Source organism: Serinus canaria, chromosome 13 (genome assembly GCF_022539315.1).
Source record: "Serinus canaria isolate serCan28SL12 chromosome 13, serCan2020, whole genome shotgun sequence".
NCBI classification, from domain to species: domain Eukaryota; kingdom Metazoa; phylum Chordata; class Aves; order Passeriformes; family Fringillidae; genus Serinus; species Serinus canaria.
In genome coordinates this window covers 4,601,981-4,624,199 of record NC_066327.1, presented here as the reverse complement: position 1 = coordinate 4,624,199, position 22,219 = coordinate 4,601,981, and the positions used below count along the sequence as shown (strand labels likewise).

General features: G+C 39.4%; 1 protein-coding gene across 1 annotated transcript in view; it reads left to right on the top strand.

Moving 5' to 3' along the window:
- TENM2 (teneurin transmembrane protein 2) overlaps positions 1–22,219 on the top strand; it is a 187,608-nt gene that overhangs the window by 71,955 nt on the left and 93,434 nt on the right. Inside the window, exons 5-7 of the mRNA XM_050979861.1 lie at positions 851–1,056; positions 7,994–8,189; positions 11,007–11,108. Coding sequence (XP_050835818.1) covers positions 851–1,056; positions 7,994–8,189; positions 11,007–11,108 — 504 coding nt within the window. The remainder of the gene's footprint in view (positions 1–850; positions 1,057–7,993; positions 8,190–11,006; positions 11,109–22,219) is intronic.

Sequence of the window (22,219 nt, the reverse complement as noted above, 5' to 3'; positions counted from 1 at the left end):
TAACTCCATGTTCTGCACTCCATGTTTAAAATATGTGTAGCCTCAGAACCTGTTCAGTTGAGAACAGAAGGAATTTGCACCATATTTTAAGAGTTGACTATTTTATGGGCTGGAAGCTAGAGCACTCAACCAGAAAGGCCTTGTATCTTGTCTTCAATAATGCATGCTGAAGAACCAACAAATGATGGATTTTAACTAACCAGAGCACAAGGAAAAAAGACTTGTAGATAGACCCTGCTTCAGGCAGAGAGAGCTTGAAAGGCACTGCACTGAGTTGTGCTAACTTTGTTTCAAGGAGAAGATGCATGTTAGAGTACAGACATTGTCCTCTAAACCCTTTTGTGTGCATTTCATTTCTTCTGTCAACTCTCTTTTCTGTGACCTAAAGTCTACTGGACTACTTCATTGAAGAAAACAGTGGTAATAAAAATTTGCCATCAATCAGTTCATTTAGATTGAAGTTACCCTTCAGTTCACCTTTCTGGCAGTTTTTTATACCCCACTTGTGTACCAGATGCAACTGAAAAGAGCACAGGGAGATTCACCTGTGTTTAATTGACTCTGCTGTTGCTGTTTGATCAGTGAGGAGCAATCACAGAAATAAAGGGTTTGAGAGATGAGAAGATTGCTGATGCTTCACAGAAAAATAAGGTTTGCAGAGTTTTTGCTTCAAATATAGGGGCCAAATTCTTACATACTGATTGAAACAGCTGATGGATTGCATCAGAATAAGAAAGTTACAGTTTGATTTAAGAGGTGTCACTGCCACAGATGTTCGTCTTGAATTAATAAAACTACCTGTATTAAAACCAGTTCTCTCATTTGATTTATATTTGCTTTTGTTTTATAGGACCATGGGTCACTAGGAATAGCAGCATAGATAGTGGAGAAACAGAAGTTGGCCACAGGGTCACCCAGGAGGTGCCCCCTGGAGTTTTTTGGAGGTCTCAGATCCATATCAGCCAGCCACAGTTCCTGAAGTTCAACATATCCTTAGGGAAGGATGCTCTTTTTGGTGTTTATATAAGAAGAGGACTCCCACCATCACATGCCCAGGTACTTTATCAATATGTTTGTTGGCTTTAAATGTCAGAATGCAAAACTTAGGTCGTCTTTGTTAGGTTTATGTTGGAGTTTACAGAATTCAAGTTTAGGGATTCCCTGAATTCCTTCATTTGTCACATTTGACTGAATCACCCTCATCTTAACATTTTTAGGTTGTTAAATGCTTCAGCAATACATTTTTAAAAGAAGTAATTATGTCCTTACCATTCAAATAAGGCTTTAATGCTCTGGTATAATCTTGTCACAAACTGGGATAAAACTATCCAGTTATCTATGAGACAAAACTGATAAGTTGAGGACCAAAACCTTTGATTAGACTTAAGAGTAAAGTAGTGAGGAGGTTGATATGGGTTTATTACCTTTGTTTCTAAGAATTTGTGCAGAAGGAGCTTTGGCTGTGCAAAATTCATCAGCTTTCCGTAGTAAGCTGTTTTCCAGTGTTCTGTGAGTTACTGCAAGGTTGTGTTTGAGTGGTAAGAAATCAGGATCAGCAGTGCACAGCCCAAGGAGGGGAGGATCTGGTCAGTTTTCGATGTTAGCATATGATGTCCTGAAATTTGAGCCAAAGACTGAAAAAATTGGGAAATTGCAGAGGGCTGCTGACTGATTTTCAGTCATTTCCAGCCATCCAGGCAGCACAAAAAATATATCTTTAAAGAATATATCCCAGGGTGGGAGCCTTTCTTAAGAATGTTTTGATTTTGGCTGTAAGGCTTCATTCAATAAGCTGTCTTAAGGGTGAAATTATGTCTGTGGATCTTCAGCTGTTCCAGTGAGGTCATGGCATAATTCATTGAGCATGTCTCATTTAATTTAGAATGTTAGTGCTCACTTCCCCTATTCCATCATGAATAAAATGGCAATTTATTTGAGGAAAACAAACAAAAGTATAAATCATGAAATGAAAATTACTTAGGGTGACCAAAGCTCTGAAGCAATCAAAGTTTGCTATAAGTACAGGTTAATTTTAATATTTTGACTAAAACATGAAGGAGGTCTGCCTGTATCTTTTACAAGAAATCCAGTTGGAAGTAGTTGGTAATACAAAATATTTTCTTTTAATTCAGGATGAACCTTATATTGTAATATGATCAGATTTATTTGTTCTAGGTTTCATTATGATGTTCTCATCTGAGAAAGCTGTGATCAGGCAGAGTTTTTTCCTTTCACACCAGCTCACATAGATAGAATAGAAATTTTGTGCCCTTTTTGTGTTGTCATTTTATTTCAAAAGTTCCATACCTTCTCAGTCATTTCTTAAGAGCAGCTCCTCACGGCACAGCACTGACTCCTTCTTCTTCACAGCCAACAACTCCAACTCTCTTCTCAGCACAGCCAAGAACCCCCATCTCTCTCCCCACCCAGCCCACCCACTCTTTTGTACACTCTCTTATTGGACACAGCTGTGGCCTGTTAAGGGCAGGCCTGTTCCTAATCTTTGGTGATCAGTACAGCTGCAACTCCTCAGGTGTGAGACTGCCTTCTGCACCATCTTTGTTTTCTTACATTCTATCCCTCCACATTTCTGTTAAATTAAATAATGAGAAATATCAACTGTGTTTCCTGTGGAGCTGGATTCCTCCTCAGGGGACCTGCTTTCTTCAGAGGAAGCAGTTCTAAACCTCTTCATAAGTGGGGTTAATGAAACACGCTGTGTATAAACTACTATAGATCTGGTGTGAATCTGCAATATGAACCAGCATAAACTTCCCACATTCAGGCAGGGTCCTGGTGCTTGTTAATAGGGTGCTACAGCAGGAGGTTCCATGGCAGTTTTGCCCGGCAATCAAAATTCAGCCAAGCTGCTACCAAGAGAAATTATTTTAGAATAAGGAATGCAAGCTGTTACAGACCTGAGTTAGTGAAAAGAGGCCTTGTTCTGACAGAAAGGAGCACAATACTTCTGTATGAATGAAAACAGTCTGAAGTTGACACCAGACGATATTTTAAAATTGAAATTTAAAATCCTTGTTTCTGTAGGTTAGGGACATGAGCTCTAAAGCAGTGAACAGCTTGACAGTTCATCACTGATCAGTGCTCATATGTCAAGCTGAGTAAAATCCTTTGTGGGAACAAGTCAATAATCAGCAAATTAGGTACATGATTAACCTGAGACAACAAGATGCAGTTCCTGTCTGAGGGCCCTGCTGAGATTTAACCTTCTCAGTATTACTGTTTAGCAAATATTCCAAGGGCCTGGTTTAGTCAGTCAAACTGATGTAGCTGTAAACTTGTCTGGATGCAGCCTGTGTGCTGTGTGCATGGGGAGTGGAGCTCTGGAGGAGAGGCAAAAATGCAGTTTTGAGTGGCAAGCAGAGTACAGACAGGAATGCAGTGCTTTTGGGCAAAATCCCTCCAACCTGTGTAGTGCTATGCAGAAATAACAAAATGCACATTGCAGGCTTGAATGATCAATAGGAATTGAGCAGAAGAGAGTCGTATTAATAGAATTGATAACGTGTAGAAAACAAACTGTAAATATCAAATAATGCATGAAGCGACTCTGCAGAGCTTACAGCAATTGTGGTGTTGCTACATGCTGGCAGCATGTTCCAAATGATGCATGAAATGAGGTAACCTGAGAGGAACTTCCCTGGAACGTCTGGAGAAGGCAATGTGCGGGGCTGTATTGTTTTCATTTCCAGCAGCGTGGTTTATACTTATAAATTTTTCATGTCAAAATGAAAACTCTTTTCATTCAGACCAGGAAATGGGTTTATTTGAAAAAAAAACCCTTGGAGAGCAGGGGAGCATCAGTGTTCCCTTGGCTTTTAGCAGGTGCACAAACACTTTTAGGTGCTCTGAGCACCTCAGAGTTGCCTGGTGGCCACGGGGCTGGCCTGAACTGGCTGGCTTGTGGCACATCCAAATGTGGGAGCAAACCGGTTGGTTGGCTGCCATCGTGGGTGTCAGATGTTTTGTGGCTGTGTTTTAATGAATAATTACCAACTGGATTTTATGAAGAACTAATTTTAGAGCACTTTGCAAACAAGTTTCCCTGCCATATGTTTTCCTGGCTGCTTAGATCCTCCAGGGCTTTGGCATAAAGGCGAATGCTGGCCGCCACCCCAGGCGTGCTCCCCCTCTCCTGTTGAATATGCATCCCTTATAGAGACAAGAGCTCTAGGAGATCATTCTTTTCAATTCCTCATCTCAAAAACTCCTGGGCATTTTGGGGAGGTATGCAAATTGTTTCAAATCTAAGAAAATCCCTGAAGATTATAGGGGCTCTCTGCATTTCCAGTCCTGAGCCCTGCGAGCTCGCTCAGCTTCACAGTGGTCACAAGTGGTTCCCTTCCTCTGTGTGGTGGCTTTGTGCAGTGCTGGAGTCACAACCATAGGTGTGAAGTTCCCAAACTGCTCTGCTCACTCCCCATGGTTACCAGAAAAAGAAAGCCTTTATTAGCCCATGAATAAAATGCATCAGAGGGTAGAAAGCCCTGAATGGAGAAATTATAAAAACAAATTGCTCAGAAAGAACTTAGCATGAGATTTTAGGTTTGTAAATAAAAGTAAGCAGTAGGATTTCAGTGTGCTGGGTAGTAAAAATAAACAAACTCACCGAGAGAGTGAATTTGGAATTTGTTTAGTGATGCAGGCTGGCAAGTCACTTGCTTATATTGGGCTTTAATCATTGTAAGTACTCCCTGCTGCAAAATTGAACTCTGATGATGTAGTCATTTGGGATTTCTGCTGCATGTTGTTCCTGAGCTGTTTTAGCCATTTTTGTGACTTTCAGTATGAAGCCACGAACTATAAAGGATCATAAAAAAAGAAAACAAAAAAGCTAAAACTCAGTGAAACTTCCAAATTACTTCAGTGATTTAATTTGGTTTGACATGTCCATTCCCTAATTCATGTGATTTAGTGGCCTCTTCCTTTGCAGTTGTGTGTGTGTTAGATTAAGGATTCCACAGTTGCTTTTTAATGATCATGAAATTACTTGCCTCCTTTTCCTAGATGGGTTTTCTAATCTATTCATATATGCCAATAAGTAGCTTTAAAGCAAGAGTGATATCTTCGGCACAACATTATGTAAAAGTAATTAATCATGCAAGGGTGGTAAATCAGAAAATCAGCAGGGCCATGAAAAGCAAAATGATGATTCAGCCAAGCATGTAAAGAATCTTATCTGCTTATGAGTTCACAGTGTCATCTTGGTGACCCTTCAGTCAGGGATTTTCGATTTTGGGGCAGATATACCTCATCCTTACTGACATATTAAGATTAATATATCCAGGGAACCACTAGCAGATACATTAACTTCCTCCTTTTTTTTTTTTTTCCTGCCTCAGTCCTGAGAAATCCAAAGAGATATAAAAATGTAATATTGTTTTCTGTATCACTTTGTACCAGTACTTCAGCATTCACAGAGTTATCCAGATTCAGTCATTTTGCTTTTGCCAGGGCATTAAATTATTTGTCATAGTTTGATTAAAGAGGGACAATACCCCTCTTAACTGTACCAGTGTTAAAATCGTTGTGCCAAGGGACCTGCTCTCACTAGGTCACACCCCATCATCATGAAAAGAGATTCTGCAGCTCAAACTACTTCAAGCAGCTTCAGGCTGAAAACTCTTCCCCTTCGATCTGGCCAACTGCTGAGCCTTCTCTACTATATGAGGTAGAATCAGCATCAAACAGAGGGAGGCAGAGGAACCTGCCAGCACAAGCAGAGACGAACAGCGTGTTGCCAGTGAGAAATGTCAGCTTTTATTGCTGCTTCCTCAGTTGACCCTTTGTGAACAATTGTTCTGAAGAGCACAATTTCTTTTTCCCAAGATGTTGCCCAAGTAATAACATTTCCCAAGGAGGTGATGAGTCTGTCCTTAACCTCTGACTGTTAGACAATGGCTTTTAGCAATCTTTCCAAATGCCATTGATTTCAGAGATAGATATATGTGTGTTTGGTACTTCACATATGCTGAAAGTTACTGGCATGCCAGAATTCTCTACATCTCTGGCTTGCTTTGCCTGAATTTTACTAATTTATCTGATTTACCTTTTCCCATTTAAATCACATGTGGAAAAAGGCTCAAGTCGATGGCAATCTGATATTGAGTGAAACTTTTTATTCCACTTCTCATACTTTGTCCCTCGTTTAAAAGCACAGAATCATAGATAGAGTGCATATGCACTCCCTGTGATGATAGCTCTCAACATTAGTAGATTGGGGCTCAAATTCCTCCCTGCCATGGATTTCCTTTGTGGAAAGGCTGCAGGTCGGTGTCAGTTCCACACTTTAGCAGAAAGACAATAGTTCTTGCAGACATTTCCCTTTGTTGTAAGGCTGAGCATACCAGGGCTCTGTAATGCTGGTACATAAGAGGTTTTCAGCTAGAAAGGTGAGGTTTCATACCCCAGTTTTGTGGACATGTGATGGCACTAGAGTGTTAAATTTGTCTGTCTCTTCCACTAATAGGGAGAATCTTCATTATTTTATTCTAAATCGTGAATAATTTACTAGGGCTCGCAGTTCCTGAGTGGAATACAGTGTGCAAGACAGTGTGTGTGTCCTTCTCTGGATGTTTATTCTATTTAGGAGGCAAGGTTATAGCTCTCTGTTCAAACTGAAAGCAGGGGAAGGTGGATGTTTTCTCGTAGCTGTTGTGGGCACAGCCTGTAAATGTTAGAGATAACAGAGGGAAATGTAATGAAGCTACTGGCAAGCAAGCACATACTATTACTGTATTTTATTGAACACATGCATCTTTCTTTAGACATGTCTGTCTATCTCTATCTACTCCTACACAGATAAATGTGTCGAAAACAAGATGTGTTTTCATAGGGGACTTGTTATACAGCTATCAAAAGATTAGATATATTGTTTTTGGTGTTTCTTAAGGGCTTCCCTTAGATAGGGACTATGAGATCTACTCAGTTGAGCTTGAGAGCTCCAGAATCACAGACATTAATGACACAAAAAAAGCCTATTAGGACAGCTATCCCAGCTGCTTTGCTATGCAGAGTTATTCCCTGTTGTAGACTAACCAATATTTCTTCCAGTCTTGTTTAATTGTGGCATCTCCATTGGGAGGCTATTTACTGAGCTTAATAGATGGGAAGCTTATCTGACATTCATCTTAAATTTCTTTCTTTCTTTTTTTAGTTTCATGCCATTAATGGTGCCATCACTCTTATGCTCTAAATAATCACTTGCTCTGTTTGATCCCTTTCCCAAAGATTAATGCAATGTTCTACCTTCTTTGGAAGCCATCCAAACAGAAATTCTCAGTTTTCCTTAATAGAAGTTCAATTCCCTTATTTGTGTTATTCCTTTCCATGCTCCCTCTGGTTTTTGTATCACACTTGCCCTGATTGTTCCTCATACCACCTCAGGTAAGAAACTTTTACTCTGTGATGTAAAACTTGTGCAGTGTATTTTTATCTGGTCATGAGTTGCATTAGACAAACACATTTCTTGTCTGTGCTATTCCTGTTTCACATTCTGGGGGCTTCCATTCAATAATATGCCTGGAGTTACACCTCAGATATCTGTTCCTGATTCAAAAAGAATTTATTGCAGGCAATTGCTGAGAAAAGGGCGTGGGTCTCCTGAGTCTCTGAAAGCTGTATAGGAACCTAAAATTAATGGGTCAAATAATAGATTTCAAATTGTTTCTCAAAAACCATCCTGTCAATTTGTACATTTTATGATCACCTGCGCAGAGGAAAGATGCATAACTCTAGGTCACTGTTTAAGAATAAAAGTCACAGAATCTCTTTGTGTTCAATGGTCAGCTAGTAAATGTAGTTTCACATTTCTTCCAGAAATACCATTTTATAACAAGGTAGAGGAGAAAATAGCGTCAGATTTTTGAGCTGAACTTTCTGTATTCAGGTCTGTTTGTTTGGGGTTTTGTTTGTTTGTGTTCTCTTTTTTTTTTTTTCCCCCCTTGTTTTTTTTTTTTTTTTTTCCTCCCTGCAGTATGATTTCATGGAACGTTTGGATGGCAAGGAGAAGTGGAGTGTGGTGGAGTCGCCCCGGGAGCGCCGGAGCGTCCAGACCCTGGTGCAGAACGAGGCCGTGTTCGTCCAGTACCTGGACGTGGGCTTGTGGCACCTGGCCTTCTACAACGATGGCAAGGACAAAGAGGTGGTCTCCTTCAGCACAGTCATTTTGGGTAGGTGCTTCCACCAGCTGGGCACTTTCCCTCTCTGTTTATACCCTCCCTTACCCAAAGTTGGAGTATTTCCCTGCAGTCCTCAGTATTTGGCCTGTTTGTCCTTATGAGATGCTGTGCATTTTTTCTCTCAACACTGCTCTGGCAAAGAGTCAGTAATGGAGTGTACTGTCTTTAATTCACTCATTCTTCTTTTAATATTTTAGCATTCCCATAGGTCTCGAGTTTAGTTTTGGGAAACAAGGCTCAGAAAATTCAGTGTGGTTTGAAGCATTCCCCAGCTAATATTCCTCTCCCTTATCTCTGTCATTTTGACACTTTTTATTTGCTTCTCTGAAGATGCTTCTTTACACCCAGGTGGAATAGTATCCAACAGGAGAGCTGTTTAATCTTGGTGGAAAGACAGCTCAAGAAACTGATACCTGCAAATGAGATTATTGTTTGCAGCCATGCTAGAGATTAATTGAGCCAGTTAATTAGCTGTATGTTGCTTTACAGCTTACCACTCACCTAGCAGTGAGTCATCTCCTCAACGTGGTGAAAGAACATCCAGCTGAATAGGATTACATTCAGTTGAGAATCAAACTGAGTCTAAATTCTCCAAACTTTATTAGATTTGCTGTCCTCTGAAGCTCTTGATGAACTTTGCTGACTATCTTTTCACAGTGGTTATGACAAATTCTGAGGTATCCTTTGTGATATTCTGTCCTGGCTGGTGAAGTCTGAAATGGCACTGTCTTGTATAAATCTGTAATTCCTCTTAGTTCAGGGAAACTGTAAAAAGTAAAAATGAGGGTTTAGATTTGATGAAAAATAGTCAGAGGTGTTTTCTAGTCTTGCCTTATTAAGAATATGTAGCTTAGATTTTTTTTTCTTTTACATTAGTATAGCATTCATTTTGTTGGCCCAAGTCCCAAAGGGTGTAGGTGAATAATCAGTACTGTCATTAGGTAGAATTGTTTCTGTTACCCTGAATTAAGATAAAAAAACTCTTTTCTATGAATGTTGAAAATTTTATATAAATATGTAGTGGTTCCACAAAAGTATCAATTGCACAAAAAGCTTTTGCATCACTTCTCTAAATTCCTCCCCTGCCAAACCATGAGATTATATAATTTTTTTTCCATATTTTCCCATAGAAGGCTTTTTCCACTTCTCTAAAAACAAGAGTATTTGTGCTCATATCTTGTTGTGCCCCTGTTGTGCTTAGAAAACCTTAGGATATTAAGAGCTGCCCTTTAAAGGGTTGCCTGGTCAAAGCGATAGCTTTCAAGAGCATCAAAGGTGTAATAGCCAGGTAGGCTACTTGATAGAGCAATGATAGTGATTGAAATGAAATCTGGAGAAAAATACAGTGTTTTATCTGGTTCTACACACCTTGTATCAGATGCTTCATAATGAAAGGCTCTGAGACAGCTGAACATCTCTCTGGTGTGGAAGAGGAGGAAGAATAACAGAAATTATGTTAACTCCTAGACAATACTAAATTTACCATGATTTTGAATACATAGAAAATGCTTTTGTGTGCCATGAAGCAAAATAATGAATAAATCTATATACAAGCTTCTTCATGAGACAAATTGATATCTTTGAGCACTACATTTCAAATTTTTCTTTTCATTGTTTAGGACTCATTTCAAGAGCCCAAGCTAATGACATCTCTTTAAAAATTTGCTTTAGACATTTTGTATTTGGTGTCCTGTAACTGTGAAATTAGATTTAAAGTTCTACTTGAATCCTTTTCTTCTTTGCAGTTTAATTTGACAAATAAAAATACACTCAGTAGTTCTGCCAGTTCCAAATCCAAATTCTCTTTTCTGTGTTGTACAGCAGCTTGATTTGGTGTCTGGAGCTGACAGAACCATTTAGTTTGGAGCCACAGGTCCCACAACAACAGGGAGTGATAGTGAAGAGGAATATTCCACTTAGATTTTTGTTCCAGTAATTCACTGTTGAAAATATGTTCCGCTGAAATCCAGCAGCTTTCAAATTAAAATAATTTTAAGAATTCATTTCAAAAATGGAATTTTATTTTTAGATTGTTATTATGCAAAGCAGTTTATGCTTTATCCAAATGATAACAGAAATTGAGGAAAATAAGTAGTTTGGTGCAGCCTGAAATGTTATCAGGCTTATGTGTCTACTCTTCTCATATTATTGAGGTCATCAACATTTCAGTCACTCACACTCTGATATTAAAGTTTGTCCTGTGTTTTTACAGAACTCCTGTCCATTCTCTTGCACAGCCACCTGCATCTTTTTAATTCCTTTCTTAGAGGATCGAGTAGATTTGCCAGAGCAAAAGAGCTCCTCTTTGTCATGTTCAGATATTTTTGTCAGCTTAATTAATGAGGCTTTCAATGCCTGTGGAAGGAAAAGAAGACAGTCCTTGGGATGATCAGTTTCCCATGGCAGAGTGGTTGGGCAAGAACAGTCTCATTGCAAAAGGGAGAGTGTTGATTTTCCTGAGGAAGCATAGTGTTTGCTGCACAATATAAACTCAGGCATGGCTGTAGAGATCTGAGGAGGTCCTGCCTATTTTTGGAACAGAGGATTTGAGCATTGTCAGAAGACTTTGGGTTCTAAGAAAGCCCAGAACTTCATATGTGGCTTTAGTGGGTCACTAGATCTCTACACCTACTCATGCTCTCATGAAACTCTGTGCATTCTGCCTCACCTGAACCTTGTGCTGCTAATATTGCTGGGGTTGTACTTCTAAGTACTGAGGACAAATTAAAATGGAGAAAAATTAAACAAAAAATCTGTAGCCTAAGCAGGAACTAACCAATGAATGTTCTTGTGATGCTTTAATTTCAGACTCAGTGCAAGACTGCCCACGTCATTGCCATGGGAATGGCGAGTGTGTCTCAGGTGTCTGCCACTGTTTCCCAGGATTTCATGGAGCAGATTGTGCTAAAGGTATCATTTTCCCTATATTTACAAATAACCACAGTGTGTGTCTGTCATCTATTGATCTACAGTGCCTGCTAGCTAGCATGGGTCTGAGCTAGATTCAGATGGAACAATTTGCTTTTTTTATTCTTAGATCTTGATTTAAATATGGTCAAGAGGAAGTATTGCCACATTTCCAATGAGCTTGCATAGCTACAGCCTTTTTGTGGCAAAGGTAGTAGACAGAAATGGCAGAAAATATTTATTTTCTGGAAAAGTGGATGAATTATGAATGCTTTCTTATAATCATTAGCTGGTCTGCAAGAAAAGACTGATTGTCTTCATTGATAGAGTGTAGTACATATTCTGGCTTGCCTGAGCCTTACTTCTAGTCCAAAGCACCTTTCTTGCATATAAAATTACTCTTTCACCAAAGGAACTTTGCCTTTTGTAGAAAAATAGGTAGGAACTCATAAAATCTTAAACATTTTCTGAAATGTCAGTTGTAAATTTTAACAACTAAAACTGCAAAATACACTGCTGTCAAGGATTAAGTAGAAATCTAAATGACATCTATGGATTGGCAGTATGTGTCCATTAAGTTTTTGGATAGTTTTGGATAGCAGTGTTAGAGAAAGGATGCACAAAGGAGGACTTCTTTAGTTTGTACAGCCAGTAGCAGATGTGCTGTCTAAATTCAGTGGCTTGGTTGTATTCCCCTCTGCTCCTGAGCACACTCAGAACATTTTATAGTTTTCTTCCTTCTTAGTTTGTGTGAGATTTAGGCACACTATCAATATCATGCTTACCATTATTTTCCAGGGGATTGTTAGTGTTCCAAGGGGGAAAGCCTGGTGTTGGAAATAACTTGAAGGGCCTTAGAAATTTGCTCATTTCTTCTTAGACTCCTGATGCAGTTGTGAGGAGAGTTCATGGTGCCCCACCTCTGTCACTGCTGTGGCATATCCCTGTGTCTATGAAATACTCCTTGAGTAGCTGCTATAGTTGTACTGGAGTGAGTAATTTCTGTGTTTTGTCTTTCCACACTTGGCTCTTGAAGGTGCCCCAGTACAAAAAAAAAAGGAGAAATAGAGACCCCACGGGCCTTGAAAGGCTAAGACTGCTATTTCAGCATTCACCCTGCTCATTTTACAGAACATTCAAATAGTTGTTTGATTACCTGAGAAATTAAGACAGCTGGTAAATCTAGAGAGAAGATATCTGTATTGCACAAAGTGAATGGTGTGATAATGTGAGCTATAAATACAGACTGGCAGCTCTGTGCATTTCTGTGGTGTTAACCTGTGAAAGTATGCATGCAGTGACTGTGTGCTTCACTGCCACCCTTCACACATACATGGCCATTATATCAACTCATTTGCATTTTGAGTTGTGCAGCAATCCTGCATTGTCTGCTGAACCTCTGTATAGCACTGTATGCTGTGTTAGTGCTAGAAAATACTTTGTTCAGGCTGTGACAGATAAATAGCTTTTGAATAGGGTGCTTGTCAAACTATTTGTCAGGCTTCTCCTGCCCCTCAGTGCATTCCCTCTGCTTCCTGCTTTGTCCTTCCTGTGTTGTCTCTTTCCCCTCAAAAGCAGAAATAGTTTCATGGAAGCTTCCTTCAACTCTGGTACTGTTTTCTTGTCAGACATCGTGGTATTTCTAAAGAACAAAGAAGCTTGAAAAACTGCACAAGATGAGAACATGGGTGTGTTGACAGAACTCGTGTTTCTGTGCTGGAACAGCTGCACAGCATTACCCTGAGAGCTGGGTGTAAGGGCTTTTTGCCTCACCTCTTTCATGCCTGTTCTCACAGCCACAGGCTCTTCTGCTTACTTTATGTCAGAGCAGTTTCAGAACACAGAAATCAAAACTGGAATTCTGTGCAGGGTAAAACACAGTAAAATGAGATAGAGAATTACATCTTTTACATCATACTACATGTATGGAGACATGTTTAATGTACATCTGCCATAATATTAAATTTATATTTGAACTGTCACAAGTATGGAAGGATAATGTTTTTTTTCAATTTGATTTTTTCAATTATTATTTCCCTAGCAATGCATCTTTCAATATCATTTCTCTACCATAAAATAAGTTGAGGCAAGACTCAAATAGAGAAATGTGGACAAAATGTGAACAAGCTCCTCAGATGGCTTTTAGAACTTGCTCCATGCAGTAACAGCAGTCTGAGAGCTTCCCTTTGTGTGAACCCCAAGTCTGACAGATAGGAAACACAGTCCTTTATCCCAGGGCTGATCCTGAGGCCATCAGAGAGTGTGAGACATCAGGGGAGTCTCTGCAAACCATTTGCAGACAGTGCACAGGGACCTCTCCATCCACGTGGTTCTAAAAGATAAAAATGAAGCACAGCTGTGAGACACAGCACAGATTTGACTTCAAATCCATTAGCTTCAAGAAAACACCATAAAAATTATTGGAAAGAGATGAACTTTTGGCCCAACCCACAGGGTGTAACACACTTTCATAGCCTGATTGAAATAGAACAAACTTCACCCTCCCAAACACTCCTGCCAAACCCTGTGTGGGGTATTTCTCATTCTCATGCTGTGGAAATAGCTTATTATCTGGTATTCAGTATCAGCAGATTTACTCCATTCTTGCTTAGGCAAAATTCCCTTTGGAGTTTATCCTTATTAAGGTTAAAGAATTTCATCTAACATACAAAAAAGGTAATGATACATTTTGATCTCATGTGGATAAGATATGGCATACAAAGAAAAAGAAAATCTGATAATCAAAGGATAGTTCCATGCAGAGATGTGTCCTGATAAAGCAAGTGTGTACAGTTAAAGCCAGTGGAAGATTTGCTGTGAATTGAGCTGCACTGTGAGTAACCTCTTGTCCACAATGCCATGTAGGAGCTATTGGGGAAAAGTGATTCTCTGGCCAAGGATCAATTAAAGAATCAGACATGCAGCTGTGATTATCTTAATTTTTTGGTGTGTTGCACCTTTTTCTATTCATCTCTATTTTTCTGTAAGCTCTGTGATATAACCACATAAGAATATCAAGAAATCCTTCTTGCTCAGAATTGCTGCTGTTTATGTCTGATCATAGTTTGGATTTTCAAGGTCTGTGGTGAATCTGCAGCAGGCATCCTTCAGCATGTCCTGCCTTTCACCATTTGGGAATGGAGTTCAGTGCTACAATGAGTGGAGTTCTAGAAGTGACTCAGACTTGGCTATAATTTCATTTCATCTCCAAAGATATTTGAAGGGCATGCAACTCTTCCACTCCTTTAACAAAACCACTTCCAAAGACTCTGTCAAATACTGTTTTGCAACTGTGAGCAGAGCCTCCTTTAATTTTGCATTTTAAAATACTTGGATTTGCATCATAAGCATCTTTAGCTAATCTGAAAAGGTGAACAATGCACCATCACATAGGATTTCTACATTGATATGATGAGCATAGCCTGCTAAGAGATGGTGTCCAATTTGTGAAAGAAGGACAAAACTGGAGTCAAGTAGCTTATGTCAACTGCCATGAAGTTGCCATTTAGCAGATATTTCTAGTTGATTATGCAATGTAATAAGAAACATGTTTAATATTTTAATCTAAATGAAATGAAGGCTTTTGGATTTTTTTTAAACCAGAAATTTGTGCGATGTTTGATCAGTTGACTTTTTAATCTGATTTTAAGAACTCTAATTATTCAGATTTATGTTACTCGCGATTTCTTTTCCTGTTCTCCTTGTGTGGGTTTTTCATTATTTTATTTTCATTCTGTTTGTTTTTGGCTTACTGGCAAAGGACGGCGCCACTTTAATAAGTATAAAAAGAAGGGTAGGTTTTTTTAAATTTCTTTTTATTTCTTTTGCAACATCTATTTAGTTTGAAATAGTTACAAAGCTGTAACGTGTAGTCTCTCTCTCTTTATATTTATTCTAATGGATTTGCTGTTTGCACCACAGTAAGAGTTCCTACCATTGCCATTTTCTTTGTTATGTGTGGGCTATAAATCTCTGTATAAAAAATGTAAAAAGCTGTCAATTATTAGGTAAGTAAGGTATAATTACTAGAAGCAGCAACTCTTGCATTTTTTCAGTTGTTATCTAATTTCAGTTGTTTGAGACTCATCTTGGTCTGAGGCTTTTCAGAGGCTTCTTGCTTTGACAACAGTGCATAAAGTAATGTTTTTTCATCCATTGAACACACTGCTTAAAACTGCTGTCTTTGTGCCATGCCCAGAATGTTCCCAGTGGCATACAGTGTTCTGAGAGTGATTGCAATGGGGACAACATTCAATTTTGGGGTGCATTCTGCAGAATAACTCAGTAGCTGGTTTATTGCTGTAGAACACATGGCCCACAGGAATGAATGATGTCCAGCTGGTAATGTACAGGAGTGTATATCTCCTCTCTGAGTGACTCAGGGAAACACTGTTTGCCATCACAACTTGGGTTGAATTTTTAGGAACTGGAAATAGCTTAAGCAGACAGGAGCTGCCTGGACTCTGAAGGAAAAGGTGAGGGGATGCTGAATCCCCTTTTTCCTCTGCCTGCCCTGCACATGGCCATGGCCTCCCAGAGGAGATGGAAGCTGAGGTGAGGCAGCACTTTGGGCCTTCTGTGGCACAGTCAAACTGGAAAATGGGTCTTGAACTATTCAAGTGGCTCCCTGCAAATGCAATAACAGGTTATGGATCAGACAAGTGAGGGAGGGTGGATAAAACATGGTGATGCCATCACCAGATGGGTTTGCAGAGCAAACAGCTGGAGAGGAACAGAAGTATGAAAAGTGCCAGGTTTGGCATCATTACGATGTTGTCCTGAGCAATAATATAAGTTAAAGGTAACCTGTTGTGGTTAATCCTTTACACACAAAGCAAATAAATAAAAGCAGCACCTGACTCCAGGGATGTACCACCCAATACAAGTTTAAAGGGAATGAATGGGAGCTAATTTACAGGTATGAAGATACAGGGGAAAATGGTGACAATGCAGTGTTATAAACACACCAGCAGTGTGACTGTTGTCATCTGTGGGGAGCACTGTGGTAAAGGCAGTTTGAAGGAGGGGTGGTGGGGCAGATAACATCTTGTGGATTATGGAGGGCAAATGGGGCAGTCAGAGGGAAGACTGAACACAGGAAACAGCTCAAAAAAACCCAAAAGCAGTTCTAAAATTTCACTTTCAAAACCATCCTGTCCTAAGTTCTAGAAAGGTTGAAGTCAGAATTCAAGCAGTGAGCAGTGTGGGGTGAAGGGGGTCTGTAAATGAAGTTTGAGCATGAAGATCATGTTCCATAAGATAAAAGACCTGAAACAAGACTGGGAAAGGAGAGCCACATAGCTGAAGGTTAGATTAATAAAGTAACAATATTGAAGCAGTGTTGCACATAAACATGACTGAAGACTAAATTTATCAATGTGGAGAAAAAGGTGTTTATTTAATGTAGATTTTATTTACTGGAAGCCAGGGCAGAATTCTGACCTAGAGATGCAATGCAGAAAAAAGTCCATAAAAACTTTGTCAAAGTAAACAAAAATAAATCAGACTATGAACCTTAATGAAAAGTAGAATGATGGTATTTTCCACTTTGATAGAGCAAGAATGCAGGATAGGGGTGAGAAGAAGTGAGATAGAGGAAAAAAAAGGTAAATCAAAGAAGGAATAACTATTGGTAAGCATTTTATTTGCATCATAGCATGTATCATCTTACACTGCTGAAGGAAGAAGAAAAAGTGTGCTTTTCTCTGGAAATGCTGCATTCCTGACTTGTCACCCACACATATCTCACATCCTTTCTTGCAGTTGACAGAATCCAGCATGTTCAGCTTCTCTCTTTGTATCTCTTGCTGGGTGGGTTTGTTTTTGGGTTTTGTGTATTTATGTGTCTATGTGTGCCAACTTCTGTGCTTGCTGCAGCAGCAGCACAGCCCTGGCTTGTCACTCAAATCTTCTCTCACAGTGGGTGGAAGCATCATTTTGGTACTTGAACAGACAAGGCTGCCTTTGGCAGTGTTCCCCACCAGCAGTTCCCACCTCTCTGACTCAGTACCTTAAAGTGCCTTTGTTATAAATTTTCTTCTTGTTTTCCAGTCTCACATTTTATTAGCAGGCTATTTTCATTTCTTGCTAACTGGTCATGTCCTCAGTTGCCTTCCAGGTTTTTATGTACAGGGCAGTGATTTCCTACCTGCCCTTGTTTTTCTTGGTTTTACAGAGCTGCATTACACTGTAAAAAAGAGCTTGTGTCATTAACTCTGCCTAAAATTAATTACAGAATAAATAAATAGACATGCAGCCTATTTTGACAATGACTGACAGCCATTGCTGTCTATCAGCTGCTAGCTGGTCTGCATGAAATGAGATAGTAGCTTTGATCCAGTGTCAGGTAGACAAGGAGAGCCAACACAAAATCCATCACTGCAACTCTTTCTAATTGGCAATTTAAGCAGGAGCCAAGGGCTGAAGGGGTCACAGGCTGAATTCTTTCAGATTGTGAGTGCTCATGGCTCCAGAAGGGGCTCGGGGCAATAGGAGCCATCATGTCTAGTCTGAGCTTCCTCATCAATCCTCAGGGATCCTCCTGGAGATTGGAAGAGCAGGGGGCTGGATGGAGGGGCTGGGCTCTGGAATTCTACAGCAGATACCATGTTAAATTTCTGGTACAACACAAGGCATTTAACACATAACATTTCACTGCTGCTAAAGATGTGTCCTGTCCCTCCAGCAGGGTGTAGGTTGAACAGGAGGATTAGCGGTGCTCAGATTGCTCCCTTTGCTGCACCAGGCTGGAACTGGTGCTCATACCCTCTGCATTCTTTCTAAGAGAGTGTTTGTAAAGTAGAAATAGCACCCAGGAGCTGCTTGTAGCATTGGGAATACTTGAGTATACAGTGCTTTAGGTATCTGAGTATATAATTAAGTATTTGAGTGTATAATACTTTAAGAATATAGGTTTCAACATGCAAAATATTAACTTTACATTGTTCTTAAAGTTTCTACAGCTTCTGCTGATTCCAGCATTGAATTTAGGGTTATAATGAATTTATCTGCAAAAGATCTTGTCCTGAATCATTTTAAGTGGGGATTCCTCTGTTGTTTAGAAGTACATCCTTCATTCTTTGTGTTATGGTTGGGCCTCTGCAGGGAAACAAAAATGCTTTAAATTTTTTTAAAGAAATCTATTTGATGTTGTTAAATACACCTAATAGTTGCATCTCATGTAGCAATTTATTAGCATGTTTTCTAAATTAAACCACCAGTAAACACACAGACAAATTTGTCCATGTGAATTATATTGTCCCTTCAGATATTTCTGAGTTCATGCTGTAGCCTATGAACTTGGAATTATTCCTTTTCCCAAAGAGCTTGTAGGAGAGTGGTGCAGCTAAGAAGGCAGATTTATTCTGCAGGAGAAAATTTCAGACAAAGCTGAAAGGATTAAGGAAAAAAATAATGGGGAATACTGAGGAATTCAGTAGTGAAGGAAGAAGAAAATAATTGACAGAAGTCACTGATCCTAGTGATGGACAAAACATGATAGCTGAAAAGTGGGCATGTAAGGAATTATAATTCTCTGATTTCAGCAAACACTTAGGTTTTTTGTGTGATCATTCACTACCCCACCTGGAGAAATTCAGAGACTAAAGAGAGCCACAGGCAGTAAGTACTGTAGCTGAGCTGGAACCAAATTTTATTGGCTTAGTATTATAAGAATTTTGCTTTGCTTATGTCCAAGATGGAAAGCACATGGAAACACAGTAAAATCTTATTAATGGATTTTTCTTCAACAGCATTATGTAATATTTTCATACTTAAAAAAAAGGGTACATTCATTTGATCTCTCACAGCTGCTTTGAAGACTGCTGTGTTATCAGTTACTTCTCTTTCTTCCCTTCTTAAACTTGTGCAGCCCAAACACATCTATTTGCACAAATATCTTCTGTTTCAGTGGAGTTCCAATAGGTAGAATACTTCAAAAGGTTCTGAGAGCACCAAGGAAGTGGACATCTATATAAGTACACACAGGACCAAAACCATTGTGCAGCTTAGTTCTGGCAAGCCAAAAAGCTTTTTTTCCTTTATAATACTTCCATTGGTGGCCAAGAATTTCTCTGCTCCCACTCTGCTCTGCTGAGCTGAATTGTGCTTGCTGTGCTGTATGCCTTGTAATTTGTTTTTGTGCTTAATTGGGTAGCTTATCTAATTGTGTTGCAATCTACATTTTGGTTTTACTTTGCTTTGTCTCCCTGGAATTGTACTGGTGTTTGTTTATTTCATTAAGTTCTAAGGGTTCATCTTGGCAGTTGTGATGGGATCTTCTTGGAGTCCTTGTGATGATGGTAAATGTCATTGAAGCGACTGTGATTAAGTAGTATTGTAAATCACATCATAGAAACACAGCTGTTGTCAGACATCCTTAGACATTTGTCATCCCTGAATAACAGAAACAGCCCTGAATCATAGCCTCACATTTCAGCATGCATGACTTTTTTCACACCTACACTATATCTGAATTCAAAACTGTAATTTAGATATTTTTCTATATTTAGTCCTTACTTCAGTAAGATTAAATTCAGTTAACTCATCCTCCTTCACTTCCTCAAACAAACAAAAAAATCTCTAATTCAAATGTAGAAAAATGTTTAAATATATGCAGCTAGTGTGGAACTGTGCATTTAAACATGTTATGATTTAGCTTTTCTGGTAAATTTAACAAGGCAAATAATAGTAACTGGAATGAAAGCAAAACAGCCTGCATTTTAAATACCCTGAATGCTGCAGGCTGTGGGTGCAGTCCTGCATCCACTGCTCTGCTGTTTAGCCAGAGCTAAGCCACTGCCACAGGAGCAATAGTTTTTACAGCACTCACTAGGAATTGTGTAAAACTTACCAAAAATATTTAAAGAAATATTTCACATTTTTTTGTTCCTTTTCCTAGAAGCATAAGTGACTTTGTGCAGTTAGTGCTTTTCTGTTGTGAATCACAACACTTGTATTTGGAAGGGAATTTCTGGTATTTGATGTTTGTCCTTACTGCTGCTGTTTGGGAGCATCATCTCACTGCTGCTTTTTTGAAGAATCATCTCTGTGACTCTTCACTGATTCTTTCCACTGGGATAGCAACTGAACACTCTGAAATAGTTTAGTTCTGTCTTCCTCTGCAGTTTTCCTAGTGATGAAGTTATCAAAACAGAGGAATGGATATCTGCATGCCTGTCTATGACAGTAGCTGATTTCAACATCTGCTGGTTCCCATCTGTCGGTAGGAAGTAAAACTTGTTTCTCTGCGTGGTCTTGGAGCAACTTCACTGCTTTTCTCTAAAGCAGGAATTTCACAGCTCTGATTCTGTGTTACTCACAGAAAAAGAGTTGGTTTGGTTGCTTTGGGTTTTTTCCTTCCTTTTCAAAGGCATAAAATAAGTGGCAAACTGACCAGTCTCATTCTTCTGTGGTAAGTCAGAACCAGAGCTAGGGAACTTCCATTCCCTTGAATGCATTGATGCATGTGAAAAAGAGATTGAACTGTGCTGCTCTGTAATGGTGCAGCAGAGAGGCAGGACCTGATCTGGACTGGCTGCAAATCACCTTCTGTCCTGTGTGGGGAACTGCACTCTTCCCTTAGCACAGTGACAGTGCTTCTGCCACGGTGGAGACAGAAACAACCGGGCTGACCAAATCCAGAACGTACTGATAGAACAAAGTCCTCAAGACATTTGACTCCTGGCACAGCTAGCTGATTTATCAAGTGTCAGTACACTCAAATGTCTTCCTTTGTCTCCATCTCCAATTTGTAGTTAGTTTTATGCCACTCGAAATTATTTTTTTTTATGTGCAGCTCTGCCATCTCCAGTGAGACAGAACAGAGGTCTCTTTCCCTCCCCCTGAAGCACTCCAATCTCTATCTAAGGTCTTTGTTGGTGGTTAGTGAGATTGTCTAAGCTCATCTTCACAAAAGCAGTAATGGGGCTTCAGTCCTCTCAATCCACCATTAAAATAGTTCTGAGTTATTTGATATTGGCTTAGTTTTGATTTCCTTATTCTTATGGACTGCAGTGTTATTGTTACTGAAAATATTGTAGGGCTTAAATAATCAACCAAAATTTACTTGTACCAGCTGAGCAGCCTCAAAGAGACTGTTTGAAAAAATTGTTGCATTTCTGAAAATTGCTTCTAGTCTGAGAAGACACATTTGTATTTCTTACATAGATTTTTTTGTAACAGTTGTTAAACTAAGCAATTATCTAATGGAAATAGGTACTTTGTACAATGGTAGAGGAGGGAACAGCAAGTGTTTTCTTTTTGACTGATAGGCTCAGGCTGAAGGCATGGGAAAAAAATGACCTTTGTGATAAATTTGGGCCAATGCAAAAGTTTGCTGAGTGTTCAGAAGAATGTAAATATTAATTGTGCAGTTAATGCTGTCCAGTCACTTCTATAAAAATCATCCCATTTTTTTTGTAGAACAGCTTAAGTACTTATCGATTGAGAACTTCTATAACTCCCAAAATGGAGGCATCCCCATATCTCTACAGGTATTTTAAATGAATTGAATTAATCATAGGCTTAAAAGTCTCTAGTGATCTTCGTTAAGTTTCCTGGGTTTAATTAAAACATCTGTGCAGTTTTAATTTATCGATTCATCCAACTCATATGTCATGTTTTTAACACACCCCAGCATGCTCTGCATCATTTTTAACCCGATTTCCACTTAACTAAAGCAATTAAATTCACCCCGGATTAATTAAAGCATCCATACTTTAGTGCTTAAGTCAGCGTGTGCTGCTTTCCCCAAATGGTTTCTGAATGTCAGAGATTTGACACACCTGATGGGTTTTTTGTCCTTCTGGAAATTCTTCTGTGGGTTTCCTCCTCACTTGCTAATGTGCAGTTTGGCACAGATTGGTGGGGCTGGTGTTGGGCAACTGAAGTGGGGAGAGCAGAGCTTGACTGCTGGGAGAGGCTTTCCCTCTTGGTGCTGACCTAGTGCCAGCCAGGGCACAGCAGCACTGCTGTTAAACCATTTAAATGAGTTCTGTGTTCTGCAGTCAAAGCATTTCGTGGACTAACTGCTGAACCACCTCATGCCAGTGACAGTAGTTCACAGTTGTTCATTCTCCTGCTTCTGGGTGAATTTCTAGATGATGATTTCTGCT